At 47.2% G+C, this 21405-nt stretch overlaps 1 protein-coding gene across 1 annotated transcript in view; it reads right to left on the bottom strand.

Annotated features, from left to right (window-relative positions):
* The window catches only part of ASCC3 (activating signal cointegrator 1 complex subunit 3), a 2002173-nt gene that overhangs the window by 238784 nt on the left and 1741984 nt on the right, over positions 1-21405 (bottom strand). Inside the window, exon 35 of the mRNA XM_078648375.1 lies at positions 8162-8273. Coding sequence (XP_078504501.1) covers positions 8162-8273 — 112 coding nt within the window. The remainder of the gene's footprint in view (positions 1-8161; positions 8274-21405) is intronic.

Below are 21405 nucleotides of genomic sequence, written 5' to 3'. Positions count from 1 at the left end.
GGGGCCTTTTGGTAAGCTGTCCATCAAAGTAGGGAAAGGCGGAAAGACCTTAGCACACTACTAAAGAAAATGGGGGAGGGCCAAACAGGTGGAGCTTGCAGATGATTTTGGGCATTTGCATACTCAATGTAATTAACAGGGAGAACCATGGACTCTGCTATCACCAGGAGAACTCATAAAAGAAACCACTCGGAGTCACTACAGTTCAGATTTCACTCCAATAGATCAATAATGCATTCTCATCCATTAAGGATTTCCAATAGTTTTTCAACGTGGAATACGAGAGGAAACACACTTGCTTTGCCTTCGCCAAGCCCAAGAAGTTAGAATCATGTGTGCTTTACACTAGTAGAGCTTCAACTGGGGCACCTGCTATATTTATATTTGTAAGTACTTCCCGTTGAGGTTTAATTTCGCTGAAATGTCTACCCAACTGGAGTACTTTCTATTGTTTAATTAGTAAGTGCTACTTTGTTCTATTACAGAAGGGGAGTGGTGCTGGCCGCTGGATGCTGGGTGCCCTGGAGCCCACCCAGGGCAACCAGTGTGCAGTGTTGGGGACCATGTGGGGAGCCTTATTGCCCCTGCGGTCCCTGCTGGGTCCCCGCCTTCAGCAGGAGGCAAAAACGTGGGGCTCCCTGCATGTGGGAGCAATCCTTTCATCTGTTTTCCTGCCTGCTTAACAGCGGGCAACAAAACAGATCAAAAGTAATTTTTTGCTGCGCCCATCCGCTGGGAGAGGACTTACTGTTTGCTCTCACCTGGCAGGAGCTTTCAAAGCTCACGCCAAGCTAGAGCAAACAGCTATGTCCCGGGGGTGGGCACCCACGGACATAAGGAGCCCACCCTGGGCGTGGCAGTCCACAGGGCCATTAATGGCTCCAAGTGGGGGGCCGTAGGGCCCCCCCACCTCCTTTATTATTAGGTGGCCTGCATTGGGGAGGTGGTGGTGCGTAGGGCATGCCTGAGGAGGGAGAAGTAGATCATGCCCGTTTTGTCTGGAAGAGCCATGTCATGAGGTTTTTTCAGAAGTCCATGAGGAGGGGTGAGGTTCTAAGGTGTATTGGGAGGTCGTTGCAGGTCTTGGTTGCAAGATAGGAGAAGGAGCGTCCTCCGCTTCTCGTGGTCTTGATGCGAGGGAGGTGTGCTCTTGGCTAGGACAAAAATCGAAGATGTTTGGTTGGTTGGGAGAAGTTGAGGCAGTGGTTAAGATAAGCTGGACCGGTGTTTTGGAGAGCTTTGTAGGTGTGGGTGAGTAACTTGAACTTGCATCTTTCCTGAACTGGGAGCCAGTAGAGATTGTTCAGGTGTGGCGAGATGTGGTTATTTTGTGAGATGTTCCAGATAAATCTAGAGTCGGCGTTCTGGTTGTTTTGGAGTTGGTGTAGGGCATGGGCTGAGATTCAGATGTAAACGGCATCGCTGTAATAAAGTCTACTTGTGATAAGAGCTCGGGCGATTGTTTGTCTAGTGTTCAGTAGGATCCACTCAAAAAACCTGCATAGCATTCGCAGGATGTGGAAGCATGATGAGGAGACAGCATTAATCTGTCTGGTTGGTGTCCAGGATGATTCATAAGGTTCTTGGCTTGGTCCGCAGGGGTGGGTGAGGGGCAAAGTTCGGAGGGCCACTGACAGGCATCCAAGGGGAATGATTTTTGCCAAAGATTAGGACTTCGGTTTGGTCTGTGTTAAGCTGGAAGCAGTTGTTTTTTATCCAAGCAGCGACGTTGCTCATGCAGTTGGTGAAGTTTGCTTTGGCGGTGCTGGTTGAGTGAGTAAGGGAGAGAATGAGCCGAGTGTCATCGGCGTAGGATACTATGTTGATGCTGTGGGCTCTGACTATGTCCGCGAGAGGCATCATGTAGATGTTGAAGAGTGTTGGGGTGAGAGATAATCCTTGAGGGACTCCACAGATGAGTTTATTGGGTTCTGAGATTTAGGGGAGAGGTCTAACTCATTGACTTCTGTCTGTGAGGAAGGACGATATCGACTTGAGGGCCGGTACGCAGATACCCACGTGCTGAAGCTTTCTGATGTGTGACTTGTGGGAGACTGTATTGAAAGTTGCAGGAATGGTCTAGGAGGATGAGTGCTGCAGTTTCTCCTCGGTCGAGGAAGTTTCTAATACAATCTGTGGCTGCCATGAGGGCTTTATCTGTGCTGTGGTTAGTGCGAAAGCCTGATTGAGAGCTGTGCAGGATTTGATGTAGTTCTAGGTGGTCTGCAAGATGGATAACAATGACTTTCTCAATGACTTTAGTTGAAGAGGCAGGAGCGAGATGGGTCTGTAGCCCTTAGCAGTTGGAGTCCGCTGTTGGTTTTTTCAATAGGTTGTTCACTTATACATTTTTCCAGCAAGATGGAAAGGTGGTGGTGGTGGTTATGGAAGTGTTCAAGATAGCAGTGAGACAATGGTTCTTCCAAGGCTGTATATGACATAGGGGCATGGTTCTGAGGGGTCTCCTGAGAGGATGGTATTCATCAGGGCAGTGGTTTCTTCGTTAAAGAGGGGCTACCAGTTGCTTAGTTGCTGTTTGGTGATTAAGGAAGTGTCTGGCTGGTAGGGGGACTTTGTATCGGTATGCTTTGGGTCAAATGTGTTGAAGATCTTGGCAATCTTCTGTTCAAAGAAGTTTGAGAGTTTGTTGCAGAGTGCTTGAGAGGGGATGACGTCATTGTTGGCAACTGCAGGATTGGAGAACTCCGTGGCGATGGTGAAGAGTTCTCTGCCATTGTTTGAGCTGAGAGTTAGTGACTTTTTCTTTGCTTCTCGTAGTTCTTGGTGGCAGAGATTGAGGGCGACTTTGTATGTGGATCTTGAAGAGGTCTTTTTGTGAGTCTCCCTTTTCTCACAAATTGTTTGCAGTGGTGCTTGGACTCCCTAATGTTGATTGTGTACCAGTTGTGTCATTTGTTGTTTTTGTAGGTCATTTCTGGTGGGAGAGGTGCGGTTGTGCAGTCTTCGAACCATTTATTGAAAAGCTTGGTGTCGACATCGAGGTTTCAGGTGTGGTTGGATGGGCGTTACTGCAGGGTCTTGGTCCAGTTTTCTTTGGATATTTTGCCCCAATGTCTCAACGGTGCTTTGGGTTTTTCTGGTGGGGTGGGTTGGTGGATGGGTATCTTTAAATGTATGATGTAGAAGTCAAACAATGTTAGCAGGCTTGTGTGGTTGGTGGCGATCCTGTTGTTGGAGGAGAAAATACATTTGAGAGTGTGGCCTGCTCTGTGGGTTGGTCCCTGGAATAGTTGTGTGAATGAGTTTCTTGAGGCTTTCGAGCACCGTGGAGCCAGGGTCTGTGGTGTCTTCCAAATGGAAAATGAGGTCCCCAGGGAGGATGTAGCTGGTTGATCTGATGGAGGGGAGCGATGAAGTCTGTAATGTTGTTGCAGAATTTCGCTCTGTGCCTTGGGGACAGTAGGCTAGGGTTCGCTTAAGGGTGGCGTTGTAGTACGTTCATATTTTGAAGTTGAGGTGTTCCATGAGGTTGGAGTCCGAGTCTGTGGAGGTGGTGCAGTTGATTGTGTTTTTGTAGTTGATCGTAAGTCCTCAGCCTGGTTTGAGGAACTGGAGGCTATTGGTAAGTGGCAAGCCACGTGTCCAAGTGCCTACTGATGCGGTCGCGTTGCAGCCTGCATTAAATAGGTCTTGGTGTGGGAGGGGCTTTTGTTGGCAGGAAGAAAGGTGAGCGGGAAAATCCCGGGTGGGAAAATCTGGGCAGCGGTGGTGTCACTTGGTCAAAAAGCAGCAGCTGGATCAGGCAGCAACAAGCAGGCACTGGATGCCACTGGCAAGTGGCATGCTGGGTGTCCAGGTGCCTTACACTTTTACACAGAAAACTACAAAATAATTTTCATCTTTTGCTTGAATATCTGCCTTGCACCCTGTGGAGAGGTAGATGTTGTCTCACTATGTTGAATTCAATCCTAAACCGCCTTTTTCCTGCTTCTTTGCTTATTCCACCTTCTCTGTCAATCTCCTTCCTTCCAACTCAGTTGACTTTTTCTTCCCCTGGCTGCAATATGGGTTTCGTGTTCAACTATTCACTATTTTTTCCTCTGTTTCATGAATCTGCTTCCACAAAATAAAAACTTGTATTCCCTTATACTGCACCAAGTGGAATGCCTTTTTGTCTTAATTATGGTTTCCCTCTTTGTTGATCTTCCTAAATATATCACAGTCCTTTGTCACACCTTTAAAAACTTGTGTTTTTTTTCCTCTTCTTTGTCATACACTCCCCTCATCGTACTCCTCTTCACTCATTTCTTCCATCTCTATATGGAAGTTTCCTTTTCTTTGCCTTGTCTTTTAATGTCCCTCCACACTGGTCCCCAGCGCTCTTTTTTTATCTCTTTATACTTGTTCTCAACTATTTCCTCTGCTTCCCTGTCCAATACTTTTCCCTTGTACCTCATCACATTTTCTTTCAATTCTCCTTCTTACGCCTACATTACAGAATGAGCTCCCTGCTCACAGTAGACATGCATGCAAAGTTACCTTTGTTTTAAAGCCCATTGAATGAACAGCTCTTGGTAGTATCAAATCTACCTTGATCATGTGGCTGTAAGCTGTTTCTACCATAGTGTACCCTATCTTTGTACCTTTCCTTTCATTGTACAGCTCTTAGTATAAGGCACTATAAGAAGTACAAGAAATTGTTAAATGAGTTCTCACTTCTTCAAGGACATAGGTATACATTCTGGTTGGTGAAATGCAGCATTTATGGAGCACCTGAGATTAAAGACTAACAAATGATTAGGTATGAAAGGTAAGCTAACTTTGGAGAGTAACTTGGAAAGCAGGTAGGTCTTCAGTTTCCGGGTGAATATGGGGGTAAGTAATGTTAAGATCAGACTCTATTAAGAGTCAGAATCTGAAGGTAAGGCTTGTTCAGACTGGGTGACTATGGATCCAAACCTAAGGCAATGTACATAATTTGATTATCCACAGAAACAATGTTCTTTGGTTCTGTGCCACATCTTAAAGTTTTTTTCTGTCTTTAAAATGTATGGCCTTAGCAAATATGTTTGAAAATGTATGTTGTATAGGAATCGCTTTCTTTAGAAAAAACATTAGGAGAAATACCCCATGTAAGGGCAGCATTTACTTCTTTGGTGTAACATGGAGTTATCACCAATCACCAAATACAAAAACTCACCCTGTTGTCCTACAGATATTTGTCTCTTCAAGAATCAGCAGCACTGATGTATAAAAATTGGCTTCATCCAGGGGACAAAAAACTGGGTTAAAATAATAAACTGGAATGGCAAGAGAGACACAAGTCTTGGTTAGGACTCATCCCATTTTTTCTGCTCTGTAGCATAAATAGTATCAATAAACACTAATGGAACCAGGTGCTCAGTTTCAGAAATGTCTGGGTGAAGTGAGGAACATTGTTTCCTTTTGAGAAGAAGAGTATGAACAGGACAATTCATGGCCCTTTACTTTCAATGGGTAGAAGGTCTGAAAATGAAAACAGCTGAAGTGGAGCTGTAGTTTTATTAGCTAGAGGTTGTTTGTATGGACGAGAATGCTGAGAGAGATCTGACTGATGGGGATAAATGTTAACAGAAGTGTCTGCGGCGATGATAATGACATCGTACCTACAATGCCATCTACCCAAAATTCACTGGTACTCAACGCAGAAACACTCCAATAGCCCTCTCACACAAGCCTTAAACTAGTTCTGCCAATTGCCTGACTGCCCATATAATGAACAGTGATGTAGCCGGTTGCTGCCAGGGGAGGGTGGAGGGGGCAGGAGGGTATATCTTACTTTAATTTGCTGTTTTTGTTTTTCTGTTTATGTTCTACGGTTATCGTTTAAACTCAAAACACACTGCAGTGTATAGTAATCTACCACATGAGTGGAGATGATAATGTAAAGTCATGTGATAAATTAATCACAACAAAAGCATTGTTATAATGTAATATATACATGACAAATGTGTATGATGTTCTCTGAAGCAGTGCTTTCAATAAAAACAAGTTTTTAAAAAAGAGGGTGTTTGTACATTCTAGCCCCCTATCTAAAACTGTGGATGATAGTAAGGAGTTGAGCACCACATGTATCTGGCAAGCTCAGAGTAAAACAATTCTGTTAGGAAGCCCGTGTCATGCACAACTAGAAGGAAAACTGAAATTTTGGTACTCTCTCTGGTGGCGTGGACGGAATATGATGCGTTATAGGAATTATTTACTATTTTTGTTGGGCATGATTTAGGTAACTTGTACATGCCACAATCCTGCAACATGGATTTTAAAGGGAAAGGTCCACAACCAGCTTTCTTGCAGCCAAAAGAGAGCAGGAATGAGACTTGCCTTAGCTGGGATATCAAAAGAGTGTCAGGGAACTACTCAGGGGTCTGAGGTATGAAGATGGACTGAGGAACCGCATATCACTGACTATTTCAGCCTGCCAACTGATAGCAGGCGACCAACCACCCTCCCTGCTTCAAGACTGTTATGGTCAGCCACTTGCTTAAAACATTTTGAGGATGATGCACAACTCTTCAACTGTGTAAACACCTGGGCACTAACCCAACTTCGTATTCTTCCTCACCTGAACCCAATACATTCCTTTACACTGTTAACAATGTTGACCACAACAACCTTCTAGCACAGCTTGAACCCTAGGCTTCACAGATAATATCCTCTTGGTTTGACTCATACTAGACAGACCAAATCCTCTCCTTTGCCTTAGTCCTTCACCGATTCCACCCCTAGCCTGTAACTACTGATGCCCCACAGGGCCATACTCTATTTTCTCTGTACAAAGCTCATTTTAGGGCATCATTTATTTATTCAGATTCTCCCATCACAGGTTTGCAGCTGTCTCCCCCTCTCAAATCATCTCCTTTCTGTCCCTTATTCGTTACTTCTAAAAATAATATGACCTGGTACCTCTGTTGGGGAGCCAAATCTAGGGCCTGCCAAACACAACTGACAGGAAATATAACAGAACTTACAATTGTATTGCCCATTATTCTGTTTGTCGATTCCACTCAAAGAAGAGTTGTATCTAGCCTCTCAAACCTTCACCTCACAACAAGCGGGAGGAAGCAACTGATCACGCTTTAAAAGTACCATGCCGAGGCTTTGCCCTCTAGGTGCAAATGGGATATTAGATCTTCAATGGCCAAAATCCTCTCAGACAGGTTATGGTCATATCTGCACCACAGTCAACTTAACTGTGAATAATTAGAGAGGCTGTGTTGGGTCTAAAAGGCAAAGAATTGGTTCAGCAATTGCAGCACACAGTCAGTAGGCAAGGACATAGGCAGTAGGCAAAGACATCATGTTTGTCTGATCATTATCAAAAATTATGGAACAAATGATGGAAATATTTAATACATAAGACAAACAGTGGGGAAATCCACTGGGATTGTCTGAAAAGAGGAAGAATATTCATAGTTTGATTTATCTCCATCAAAAATGATGTGAGCCTATCAAGAACAAAGTATCAATGCCATAATGGAAACAGACTCTACAGAGTATTAGATGAATGATGACATCAGGTTTTACAGAGCAGTGTAATAGTAAATTCGCTTGTCAGCTTCTGAATTTTATTTGTATTGCTACACAGGACGTTTCTTGACTCAAGCTGTAGAGGTGAATGACATGACATATGTGGGACCAGTGTAATAACTTTTGTGAGGGCATTATATACTGAGATGGCACAATTTAATGTTGATGCAGGGCTACTTCATGCTGCTAAAAGTGCAATATCACAATGATATCAGAGCAGGATCATTTGAATAGGAGTTCTGCATGGGTTATTTCATAACTCTATTATCACTAATCCATGTGTCAGTAAAACCTTCAAACTTCACTTTAAAATGTTGCTCTAGAATGTGTAATGTTTAGTACAATTAATTAATATTTTGTTTGTATTTTCTGCTTTGTGGAATACAATTGCAATACTCAAGTTTACATTTATTAATTTTGGCATTTCCACTACTGAGGGGTTAATTTCATCTGCATTTCAACTCAGATAATGAGTTTGGTAGCCTCACCGATTTGCTGGTGGGAGTATGACTTGAGACCTGAAGAATGGAGTGATAATGATAATTAATTTAAGATCCAACAAAGATTTAAATAAAGGCAAGTGAAAAAAAACACAACACATCTGAATACTCTTTTACTTGAAATGTCATACCTCTCCGATTTCAATACAGTATGAAGATTCCAGGTCAAAAAGGGACTTCTCCACAAGTTGTGAGAGGAACTTGTTTATAGTATCATGGTCCACGTCATCCAAGTTATAGTAACTAGATCAATGGAAAAAGAAGCACAATCAATAATAGTAAACTGGAGGATGTCTTTTTTCTCAGTAAGCTGTTGCTGTAACAAAAGGAGTTAACCACCAAAGGCTTGTCACGAAATGGTTACCCCATTTTTAAGTAGTAGACTACCAGACATCACAGCTGTCTGGTTGCGAAAAGACTTCTTGTGGGCATTCTGAAAGCATCTAAGGGAATGCATTCCGCTCATTGCTTGCAATTGGCTTTGTGTTTTGTTACTCCAATATTCTGGCTTTCTATTTGCTGGCTTTATTTGTTTTAGGCTTCCAGCATGTCTCCATCTCTCCCAATGAGCATCGCCTGTTTACTATATTCCTCCACGACTGCTCACTTTCTGTAAACAGACCCATAAATCTCGTTCTTTCTTGTCACATATGCTGTGTGTTCAAAGACAGCGGTCAAATGTCGAGCTCAGTCGGGGGGGGGGGGGGGGGGAGGGGGGAGTTTGGTGTTTACTTTTCTCTAACTTCAAAGTGAGAGGATTTATCGGACAATCTTGCTGGGTGCAGGGAAAGAAAACGTTTTTTTTCTAGCACACAGCAAAATGTAAATGTCTGTAAATGAACTGTGCAAATGTTTGGAATATGTTAGAATTAGGAAAGCATAAATGAAGCACATTTGTAATTCTGAAGTGTAGTGGGAACAAATATTTTTATACAAGCAAAACAAATCAATATACTAGGTGATGCCATTTCCGCACATTTTAACGTTTGTGTGCTGTATAGATTTATCAGTAAAACGATATGTGCGTATTTCCTCATCCCTGTTCCTTTATTTTACAATGTCCAGTTATTTTATTTGCCAAAAATAAATAAGAAAATATGGCATCTGATTTTGCCATAATTAAAACATGCATTATCTCACTATTAAACGTCAAAGTCATGGGTGTCCAATCTATGCCCAGGAGGGCTGCATCCATGTTAGAGTTGTGTAATAGCCAAATGAAGTACATTTTCATAAAATAAATCTAAATGGGAATAATTTACATAGTCAGTGGTCATCCATAATATCAGGTATGGGTCTTAACGTCCTTAACCTACAACTTGCACTCCTACCATAAGAGTTTCATTCCCCTATGTATACTCATTGACTTCTTTGTAACCAATGGCCTGATGAAGCAGTCTTATCACCATGCTTTCATCAATTCCCCTTCACCTATTCAGTTCTATGTTTCAACTGCATCTCCTTGGCTCCAAATCAACCCCTTTAGTTGTGTCACAGCAGTTATCATATATTCTACTTCAGGGTGATCACAAGAACATCAGATATTCTTATTTGGATATCTCAATGGTACGTTCTGTAAGTAAGAGTTTAAGCTGTACTGGATGGGGATACTCTGCCACAAGGGATATAAAAATGCTTCTGGCTCTATAGGGACAGTCTGAGATATACTGGTGGCTTGCCCTCATTCTTTTTTGTTCACATCACCTAAGATCTTTGTGTTTGTGCTAACCAAGCCCTATTTTATGATTTGGAAACTGACCCATGTATGCTACATCATTCAAGCAGGTGTGCAACATGATTCACATGTCTTTATCCAGAAACACCTGGAGTCAGAGAGAGTTGGTTACAGAGTAACAAGCTCAACATTAGAACACACTTTTGTTTTATCAGAGGGGAGTCAGAACATTGTTACATGATTTGGGTGATATAAATTCAGGAATGGAGATGTAGGCGACTGTGTCCATCCTTGGACCCAAAGTGAAACCAGTGAGTTTGTCTACTTATGAGAACCCCGAGTCTGGACTGTGGAGTAGATGTGGAGACGGAAATTGGTTTTAATGGAGGAATACATGTTCTTTTTTTTTTTTTTTTAATGAGAGGTCTTACCAGTAAATTACAAATTCATCAATACATACATAGATACATACATAGATACATAGAAATAAACCATCAGTAAAAAGAATAATGGACAAATTAAATAACTACAATACCAATGAGTCATTCATTTTTACACTCTAGCTGCCCTCCAGGCAGCTACTGGGGCCCAAAGTCGCGTACCCATTTCCCTTGTCTTGACTCCCTTTAATTCATATAGTGCTTCCTCAATGTTATGAATACCCAACATTCTACACATCCACATTTGAAACGTAGGTGCTTCTATATCCTTCCAAGCTGCGCTAATTAGGATCCTAAGGATTGCTACAGAGATGAAAACTAAAGCTTCGGCCTCAATGCGCATATTTAGTTTCACATCACATCCAATTATTATCAGGGCTGGCGATAGATTAATTTTGACATCTAGCAGCCCCTCTAGAAACCGCTCTATTTCAGTTTTAATGCTTTTTAGTTTTTTGCAGCCATAGAACATATGTATGATGTCAGCTGAACCATTTCCACATCTGGGACAATTGCTATCTGCCGCTTTACCCTAGGAGAATAATTTTTCCGGCGTATAGTATAGATTGAATAAAGTCTTATAATGTTGGGCCCTAAGATTCGAGGAGCGCAGAAACCTTTTATCCATAGCTAGAGCCTTATCAAGATCAACTTCTGGATCCCCCAATTTTTTGGACCAGGCAGCTTCCATTTTACCCATATCATCCATTGATGCTTCAATAAATATTTTATATATCTCCCTAATTCTGTGACCCCCCGACTTCAGATACTCGAATAATTCATATCTCCTTAACGAACAAGTTACTTACCTTCGGTAACGATATATCTGTAAGAAACAGTAGTTAGTATTAGATTCCTTACCTTAGAATATCCCCAGGCGTCAGTCTGGATCCGGAAACTTTTGCGTAGCAGTACCCCTGCGCGTCGGTAGGCGTCGTCTGCAGGCGTCCCCTGCGGCTCCGCGTCGTCGGCGTCGTGCGCCGTGATGACGTCGCTGGAGTATATAGACGCCGCCTCCGCGCGCTGACGTCAGTTCTTTGCACACAGCTTTTCCGCGCCAGAACACGCAGAGCCATGTGAGAACTAACACTGGTGCCATTTGAAACTAGGGCCCTGAAAGGGATGTCCTTAACCCTAGGTATCAGTTCGCAGAACGGGGAGGACGGGTGGGGCGGTAAGGAATCTAATACTAACTACTGTTTCTTACAGATATATCGTTACCGAAGGTAAGTAACTTGTTCATCTGAAAGAAACAGGTTAGTATTAGATTCCTTACCTTAGAATAGATACCCCAGCAATACCAACCCCGGTGGTGGGTCTGCGAACCAATACAAACCTACACCAGAAAGTCCTGGAGGACCGAACGGCCAAAGAAGCCATCCCTCCGGACTTGACTGTCCAGGCAGTAGTGCCTCGCAAAGGTGTGCAGCGAGGCCCACGTAGCCGCCTGGCAAATGTCCTGCAAAGGGACTCCCCGGCCCAGGGCAGTAGTAGCCGCCGTGGCCCGAGTGGAATGGGCCCTCAGCCCAACAGGAGGCTCCTTCCGAGCCAAAGAGTAGCATGCTTTGATGCACAGGACGACCCACCGAGAGAAGGTTCGTTTCTGTACCGCCCTTCCCTTCTTCTCACCCACATAGCCAACAAACAGTTGGTCATCCACCCGGAACTGGCGTGTGCGATCCATGTAAAATGAAAGCGCACGTTTTGGGTCCAGACGATGGAGCCGCTCTTCATCCTTTGAAGGATGCGGAGGCGGGAAGAAGGAGGGTAAGGTGATGGACTGCCCGATGTGAAAAGCAGAAACTACTTTGGGCAGAAAAGAAGGCCTAGTCCTAAGAACCACCTTGTCAGGATGGACGGACAAGAAAGGAGGTTTAACAGAAAGAGCCTGGAGCTCACTCAATCTCCTGGCAGAGGTGATGGCAACCAGGAAGGCCGTCTTTAAAGTGAGAAGACGGAGAGGACAGGAATGAAGCGGCTCAAAGGGAGCGCACATCAAGAATGTCAGAACGAGGTTCAAGTCCCACTGAGGCATCACGAACGGAACAGGAGGATACATGTGCGTGATGCCTTTCAAGAATCTCAGTACAATAGGGGACTTGAATAAGGATGGCTGATCAGGTAGCCTTAAGAAGGCGGAAAGGGCAGAAAGGTAGCCCTTGATAGTGCCCAGAGCAGAGCCCTGCTGGGCAAGAGAAAGAAGGAAGAGGAGAACCTCGGAAAGAGGGGCAGAAAGGGGATCCACAGCCTTTGCTGTGCACCATGCCACAAATCTTTTCCACCGGCAGGCGTATACCGACTTTGTGGAGGGACGCCTGGCTGCCAGAATCACATCACAGACTTCAGGAGGCAAGTCGAATGGCCTCAACTGTCGCCGCTCAATCTCCACGCATGGAGGTGGAGGCTGGACAGGTTCGGGTGGAGGACCGTCCCCTGCTGCTGCGACAGAAGGTCCTCCTGAAGGGGCAGGCGGATCGAGGGACCGACTGACATGCTGAGTAGCTCGGGATACCAGTATCTTCGAGCCCAGTCCGGAGCCACAAGGATAACTTGGGCCCGGTCGCGCCTGATCTTCTTCAGCACTCTGGGCAGAAGTGGTATAGGCGGAAAGGCGTACAACAGACCGCAGCTCCACTCGCGCCGAAAGGCGTCGCCGAGCGAGTGCCGTCTTGGAAACTCCAACGCGCAGAACTGATGACATTGCGCGTTCTCTTCTGTGGCGAATAGATCTAACCAAGGCTCTCCCCATTGCTGAAAGAGGCCGTTCGCCACGTCCGAGTTCAGACGCCATTCGTGATCCACCGAGCACCGACGGCTGAGTTCGTCCGCCCTGGCGTTCAGAGAACCTGCCAGGTGTTGAACCGTCAGAGTCACGCCCTGACGTTCCAGCCATTGCCAGAGGCGCAGAGCCTCCTGGCAAAGGGTCCACGACCCCACACCGCCCTGTTTGTTGCAGTACCACATGGCGGTGGTGTTGTCCGTGAACACCTGCACTACACTCCCGTTGACAAAGGGGAGGAATGCCTTCAGTGCTAGGCGAATCGCCCGCAGCTCCAACATGTTGATATGGAGCCGGGACTCCGCTGGAGACCAGATGCCTCTGATCTCCGCCTCTCCCAAGTGGCCACCCCAGCCCTGGAGGGACGCGTCCGTCACAACCACGTGCTCCGGTTGGGGAAGGGAGAGGGATCTGCCTCTGACCCAATCGCGGTCCGTAAGCCACCACTGCAACTGTCGCACAGTGCCCTCCGAGATCAGGACATGGTCGGACAGGTTGCCCTGACGCTGGGCCCACTGAAACTTCAGGTCCCACTGCAGAGCCCGCATCCGCCACCTGGCGTGATGCACCAGAAGGATGCAGGAGGCCATCAGCCCCAGAAGCCGCAGCGTCAACCTGACCGAAATCCAGGACAATGGCTGAAAGATGGGAATCAGAGCCTGAATATCCCGGACCCGACGTTCCGGAGGATAAACCCGAAACTGCGCCGAGTCGAGAACCGCTCCGATGAAAAGGAGCTTTTGAGAGGGACACAGGTGTGATTTCGGCACATTGATGGAAAACCCCAGCTCGTGCAGGAGGTCTGCCGTCATCTGAAGGTGGTGGACGACTGTTTGGGGCGAGCCCGCCTTCAACAACCAGTCGTCGAGGTAGGGGAAGACTGAAACCCCTAACCGGCGCAGATGAGCTGCGACCACCGCCATCACTTTCGTGAACACCCGTGGGGCGCTGGTAAGGCCGAATGGGAGCACGATAAACTGAAAGTGCTCGTGGCCTACCGTGAACCGCAGGTAACGCCGGTGGGCCGGCAGGACGGGGATGTGAAAATACGCATCCTGCAAGTCCAACGCTACCATCCAGTCTTGTGGGTCTAGAGCAGCCAAGACCTGAGCCAAAGTCAACATCTTGAACTTCTCCTTCCGGAGGAAGCCGTTGACGTCCCGTAGGTCCAAGATAGGACGAAGGCCCCCTTTGTCCTTCTTGGGCACCAGAAAGTAGTGGGAGTAGCAACCACACCCTACTTCTGGCCCAGGAACGCGCTCGATGGCCCCCTTGGCCAAGAGGGCCGTAACTTCCTCCTGCAGAAGTGTCAAGTGGTCCCCCGACACACGGTGGTTCTGCGGTGGCATGGCTGGAGGAGTGGACTCGAAGGGGAGGGAGTAGCCCCTTCGGACGAGCTGCAGCACCCACCTGTCCGATGTAATCGCGCGCCAGTGGGAGTGGTGATGACGAACCCTGCCACCCACTGGCGTCACATGGGCCCGAAAGCTCGGACTAGGAAGATTTGGAGGCTGCAGCGGGGGGAGGTGTGGACTGACCTCGCCGCTGCCCTCTACCGCCACCACGGCGGAAACCACGGCCGCCACCGCGCTGGGGAGCGTTCTGCGGCGCGTGGCTGGCAGCACGCGTGGGACCGCCCCTTCCTTGGCCACGAAAGGGGCGAAACGAACCCTGCTGCTGGCGCTGGGTCGAAAGACCCAAGGACTTGGCCGTGACCCTGGAGTCCTTGAAGCGCTCAAGCGCGTTGTCCGCCTTGTCACCGAACAGGTGACTGCCATCGAAAGGCATGTCCATGAGGGCAGTCTGGACATCCGGCGAGAAGTTGGCGGATCTCAGCCAAGCATGGCGACGAATCGCCACCGTCGTGGACATAGCCCGTCCCAGCGAGTCGGTCGTGTCAAGACCACACCTAATCGAATACCTCGCCGCGTCCCGGCCTTCAACCAAGGCCTGGTTGAGCTTGTCCCGCACCTCCTGCGGGCACTGCGGCAGACACTCCGCGACCGTGTCCCACAGAGAGTGGGTGTAGCGGCCCAAGAGGCATGCGGTATTACAAGACCGCAGTCCAGCACTCAAAGACGAAAAGACCTTCTTGCCAAATTGGTCATATCGCTTCGATTCCCGATCGGGCGGAGCCGACGGGAATGCGGACTGGGAAGTGGAGGCCTGGATCACCAGACTCTCCGGGGAGGGATGGGTGGAAAGGAAGGCAGGGTCGTCCGAACACGGACGGTGACGCCTGGCAACGTTCCGGTCAACCGGTGCACCAGAAGCGGGCCTGGACCAGGTGCCCAAAAGGACATCCGTCAGGGCCTCATTAAATGGCAGCAGAGGCTCCTGTGGGCACGACTGCGGCTTAAATACTTCGGTGAGGATGTTAGGTTTCACCTTAGCGACGGGGAGCTCAAGGCGCAAAGCCTTGGCAGCCCTCATCAGGACCACCGAATAGGCAGCCCCCGCCTCCGACGCCACAGGGGAAGGAGAGACAAACCCAGGGTTGGGCGACTCGTCCAGACCACTGGCCTCACCTAAGTCACCTACCCAGTCCACGTCATACTGGCAGGCTCGTGACAAAGGGTCCTCAGACCCCTCCCAACCCTCTCCATATTCGTCCTCATCGCCATAGGACGAGTCGACGATGTAAACCGGCTCCTCGGAGCCAATGGGCCCCAACGGCGCCGGACTCGGCGTCGGACGACGCCGGTCCGACTCCGCGTCCGGAGTCAGAGAGGGATCGGGGGTGGCGCCGCGCGGCGCCGGGGACCCGATGCCGGCCGGAACCGACGGCGGAGTCACGGCGCCGCGCGGAGGCGGCACCACGGGTTGCCCCAACGGAATCGGCGCCGGGGAGGCCGGAGGACCAGCCGGCGACGACCCTGAAGGGCCCAGCGGCGCCGAGGCCGGAGCCGCCGCCGGCGCCGGGGCCGGAGCACTCGGCGGCGTCGGGGCAGGTGCACCCGAACCGCTCGGGCTCCCAGACGGGACCGACGGGCCCGCAGGCGCCGTAGGCCCCGCCGGAGGAGACATCGCCCTCATAGCCATGAGGAACGCCTCAATCTCCTCGCGCGACGCGCCTTCCCCAGGGACCGACGGGTATGGGGCAGACGGCGCCGGCGACCCACGCGGGGCCGCGGGGGTGGGGCCACCCGAACCCCCGGCCGCATCACGCGGGCGTCGGGGGGAGTCGGGGGTACGATGATGACGCCCGACCTCTTGTGACGCTTACCTGATGAACCGGAGGAATGGTGGCGACTCCCGGAGCGCTCATGGCGGCTCCGCGATCGCTCCCTCGACCGCTCCCTCGACCTCCGACCGGACCGGGACCGCTCTCGACGCGGGGCCGACACTCGGAGTTCGAGCAGCTTGCGGGACCGCTCCCGTCTAGCTTTACCAGTCAAGGCCCGGCAGTCGACGCAAGACTCGACGTCGTGGTCCGCGCCCAGACACCGGAGGCAGAGTCGATGGTGGTCGGTGACCGACATCATTCGGTCGCACCCGTCGCAACTCTTAAACCCGGGCATCCTACCGGCACCTTGAAGAAGAGTGAAAGTTAACAAAACTAGGTCAAAAGACCGGAGTACTGCTCTTCGGATCTGCGCTAACTGGCGCGGAAAAAAGAAGAACTGACGTCAGCGCGCGGAGGCGGCGTCTATATACTCCAGCGACGTCATCACGGCGCACGACGCCGACGACGCGGAGCCGCAGGGGACACCTGCAGACGACGCCTACCGACGCGCAGGGGTACTGCTACGCAAAAGTTTCCGGATCCAGACTGACGCCTGGGGATATTCTAAGGTAAGGAATCTAATACTAACCTGTTTCTTTCAGATAAAGTGATACATGGCCTAATTGATTTAATTCTGTTGACAATCTGAAGGTATTTAAATTCTTGATAACCTTCTAATACATAGTGTTGCCTAAGTTCTTCAAGTGTTCTACATTGATCTCTAATCATTATTTGCCCCAGCTCCACAATACCCTGACTCTCCCAGTGTCGCCACGCTCCATCCCTGCTAAGGTTTGGAAAAAGGGTTGAGTTCCAGAGTGGTGTACTATGATAAAAGGTGGGTATATCTAGAATTTTTTTTAACAGTTTTCCACATATACCATACATCTTCAAGCGTCTTATACCCAAATTTCTTGTAATAACTCCTCTGGGTTCTCCTTAATAAGAGCCCTACTGCTTCACTTCCCACCAGTAGCTGAAAAATTGATGGTATCACCGCCTGCCGGAGGGTTGGGCCCCCCGGATGGAATAGGATTGCCATGTCTGTGAGGAGACATGTGAAATGATAGCTCTTTATATCTGGCAATCCCAGCCCTCCTCTTTCTTGCGGTAGTGACATATATCTGTTTGATCGCCTTATTTTGCCATATTGCCACAAGAATTTCATGAATATAGCCTCGATCTTCTTAATAATCTTCTCATCAATTTTGAATGGGATTGACCTTAATTTATAAAGAACCTTAGGAAACATTGTCATTTTTATAACGTTAGCCCTCCCAATTAATGACAGCTGTAGTGAATCCATTCTTTTTAATTCTGTTTCCATCGAATGCATAAGCGGTATATAATTATCATTAATTATTTTACCCGGTTCTGCGTTTATTATTATGCCCAAATAAACTACTGAGTCTACATATCTAACATCCAACTTGTCTATTTTTTTAGAGCATAGTACTTGTGTTTTGTCCGCGTTTAATCGGTAACCCGACACATCTCCAAACCGACCAGTTATATTAACTACTTCCCTCATAGCTGACTCTGGGTCTTTGGTGATAACTGCTAAGTCATCCGCATACGCGAGAAGTTTAGTCTGAAACCCATTAGTGAGTACTGGTTTAATGGCCACACTGTTCATGATTTGTTTAATTAAGGGGTCTATATAAAGCGCGAAAAGGATTGGTGAACATGGACAGCCCTGCCTCGTACCCCTTGTTATGTTGATCTTACCAGATCTTTCACCCATTAATTGGATTCTTGCCATAGGTGATGAATACATAGCCCGAATGGATTGGCAGAATCTAGGACCGAACCCCCTTGCCTCCAGAACCTTCCATAGAAATCCCCATCTGACGCGATTGAATGCCTTCTCCGCATCGAGGAGGATCATTGCGACCTCCTCCCCCCTAGCAGCTCCGATGTCAAATAAAGTCATAGCTCTCCTAATATGATCTGTGGTACCCCTTCCTGGGATAAACCCATGCTGCCAGGGGGAAACCAAGGACGCAATGATCCTCCCCATGCGTGCAGCCATAATTTTTGCATATAGCTTGTTATCGCTGTTAATCAAAGATATTGGTCTGTAGGAACCAGGGTCAGTCTTTGGTTTCCCTTTTTTGTGAAAGATCGCTATGTTGGTTTCTTGCCAGGACTCGGGTATTATGCCTGTATTCATGACGCCTTTAAATAAATCTAAAAGCATCGGTGTTGTTTCCTCCCTTAAGCTTTTATACAACTCTAACGGAATAGCGTCCGGGCCCGCAGCCTTTCCGCCTGCCAGATCCTGTAGGGCTTCAAATACCTCCAACATAGTGATATCTTGTTCCAAAGATTCGATGTGGGCCTGTTTTAACTTGCTACCCATGTCTAGCCAACTTATATTAGGAGCCTCTACACCCGCCTCCTCCTGATATAGTTCTTGAAAGAATTTCCTGAAAGCCTCCAAAATTTCACCTGATTTGTCATATATTTGGCCCTGATATTCAATTTGTGTCACTGTGTTCTTACTAGCCACCTGTCAAATTCGTAGGGCGAGTGCTCTGCCTGCTTGCTCCGCAGTTTCGTAGAGGCGTGATCTCTGTGCTTGATAATTTGCTGCCGCCTTTATAGCTAGTTGTTTCTGGATCTCTGCTTTTAGGGAGTTTACTCTATGTAGACTCTCGACAGATTGAACCCCTAGAATTATATCTTGTCTGTGTTGTGTCTCTGCATCACTCAACTTTCCCATCAATGATTCCCTTTCCCTGATAATCTTTTTCCATACCCGAGTAGTATAGCTTATGGTCTCTCCTCTTAGTCCTGCCTTGAAGCTATCCCAAACCGCTCCCCTTGATGCACTATATCTGTTGGCATCAAAAAAGGCCTGGGACCATATTTTCATGTGATTAATATAATCCATATCTGCTAGTAATTTTTTATCAAATGCCGAAGGCCTAGGAACCTTGTATGGTTTATTTATATCCATGATTAAGACTACATGTTCACCCGAGGCAATTATGCGTCAAGAGTGAATTTCAAACTTGAACACCAAAAGCCAAACTCAAATTCTCATGCTCACGCCCTAAGAAGATTCACATCTCCAATATCCACTTCGGCAGGAAACTACAACAATCATGCTTTTGACCGACTCCTTTAAATGCCCATTCATACATCACACCCAATCCAACTGCTCCCTCATTCACATGAATGTCACTATGCACACCACCCTACAATGCTTCCCCAATATCCAGATGTAAATTATTTGCCAAACCACCACTACTGTGCCTGGATCTTGTAGCTATTTTGATTTACTCAACAAGGCATGCCTTATCTACCTTCAATGGTTCTTATCCTCTTCACCAATTCTTTGCAGCCATCATTCACTCCTCTCATACATAACATAGTTCCAACTGAGAAATATCTACCACAACATAACTTCCTAACACAGACAACCACAATCATCAGTCTTCCACATTCATCCTCCTTGATCTCTTTGCGGTCTTTTATATCATACATCACAGCACCCTATGGAGAACCTGATCACCCCCAGGAAGTCAAAGGAACACCTTCTGCTGACCTGAATTGTTGAAGACATGATTACACTCTGTGCCTGACAATCTTGCTCTTGTTTTGAGTACTTTTCTTGGAGACACAATTTACTGAATCCAATTATCTGATCACCTGTTAATTGATGACAACACATTTTCCTCTCCTTTCACTCTAACTATATAAGAGAATGTGACCAATTGCTTATTTATCAGTGGACCATGCAATTCACAGGCAAAACTGACATTGTCTATTTCTAGCAATGTGCTACAACCCACACCTTTTCCATCACCTAATTCCTTTCCCCCCTGATATTTTCATTCTATCCCCTAACCTGGAAATCTGGGGTCCACTTTGTGCTGCTGTATCACAGTGCATGTGGTCACTCGCTGTACAAGCGCGTATGTACAGGATCTGAGCAATATCGAAACAAGCACTGCACAAACGAAAAATACAACAGCAATAGCCTGAATTGACCAGATGTTGACAAGTTCTTCTTCTATGTTATGGCGAGACAAACATTATTTGATATTATCTGAGCAACAGCACCTAATAAGAATTCAGCCCAAGTGTGCATTAGCACTGCCATTTCTTCAAAAGCTTCCCTTCACTGTCTGCCGCTTCCATTGCAGTGCCATAGAGAGCTCAGTCCATTACAAGTAAGTTGAGTCACCCAAGAATTCAGACATTCCATTAGACAAACAAGACAACCAATACCATTAAAGGATGGGTTCAGCATTCAATTTTATTGCATGTATTTCATTAGGAGTGTTTCTAAAGCGCAGACCTGACCCTAGATGACAGTGAAGCCCTGGACAGAGCACCAGCATACATAGCTCACAAGTGAAGGTACAAACAGATGCAGATATGTACAATTAGAAATCAAATTAATATGAGAAGATGAAGTCATAAACACTAACTCAGAAAGCATATGAAGGAAAGCACCGAAGGAAGGCTGCAATCTAGGATGGTAGGAAGAATGTAAAGAGATGGGTTTTGATGCATATCCTGGCATCAATGAATGGGAAAAGTCTGAGATGTAGGGGGAAATAATTTCAGAGTCTTAGTCCATAAGTTAAAAAAAATTAATTAGCATGTAGATTCTTGGTTAGTCTCTTTTAGTCTACCAGCCTGGCTTGGGACGTGCTCATAGTCGACTATGTGCCACCACAGTTGTTGAGCTAAAAGGCCAGTTAGTAAAGTTTCCTCAAATGTACGAGTTACATACCTTCGGTAACGATGTATCTGGTAGAGACAATTCTAGCCCCAGATTACTTAACGGAGAATTATCTCCCGGCGTGAGACTGAATCCGGAAAAAGTTTTGCCTCAACAACCCTGCGCGCCGGGGGGACGGAATCACGCGACTCCGCCCAGGCGTTGTCCGCCTATATGATGTCAGCCAGGTCACATAAGTCCTGCCCGGCGCGCCTACGTCAGTTTTCTACAGAGAATTTTTCCACGCCACAACGCGGAGCCATCAGACAAAACTGTGGGAGTATGGGAACCGTGTGCGAAAGAGCAGAGAAATTGGAAAAAGGAATGGTGACGAACAACACCATAAGGAGCAGTATCAACACTGTAGTACCCAAAGGCAGGGAAAAGAAGAAAGAACAGAGCACAGCCCTGAGTAGCCACCCTGCCAGTGCGTAGACAACCCCCCTGGAGACAAGGAACATATGTAAAATGTCATGACAACATGTAGCAGGACTACAACCCCAACGAAGAACAATGA

The sequence above is a fragment of the Lissotriton helveticus genome, chromosome 6, assembly GCF_964261635.1.
Source record: "Lissotriton helveticus chromosome 6, aLisHel1.1, whole genome shotgun sequence".
NCBI classification, from domain to species: Eukaryota; Metazoa; Chordata; class Amphibia; order Caudata; family Salamandridae; genus Lissotriton; species Lissotriton helveticus.
This window is presented reverse-complemented; position numbering and strand designations above follow the sequence as displayed.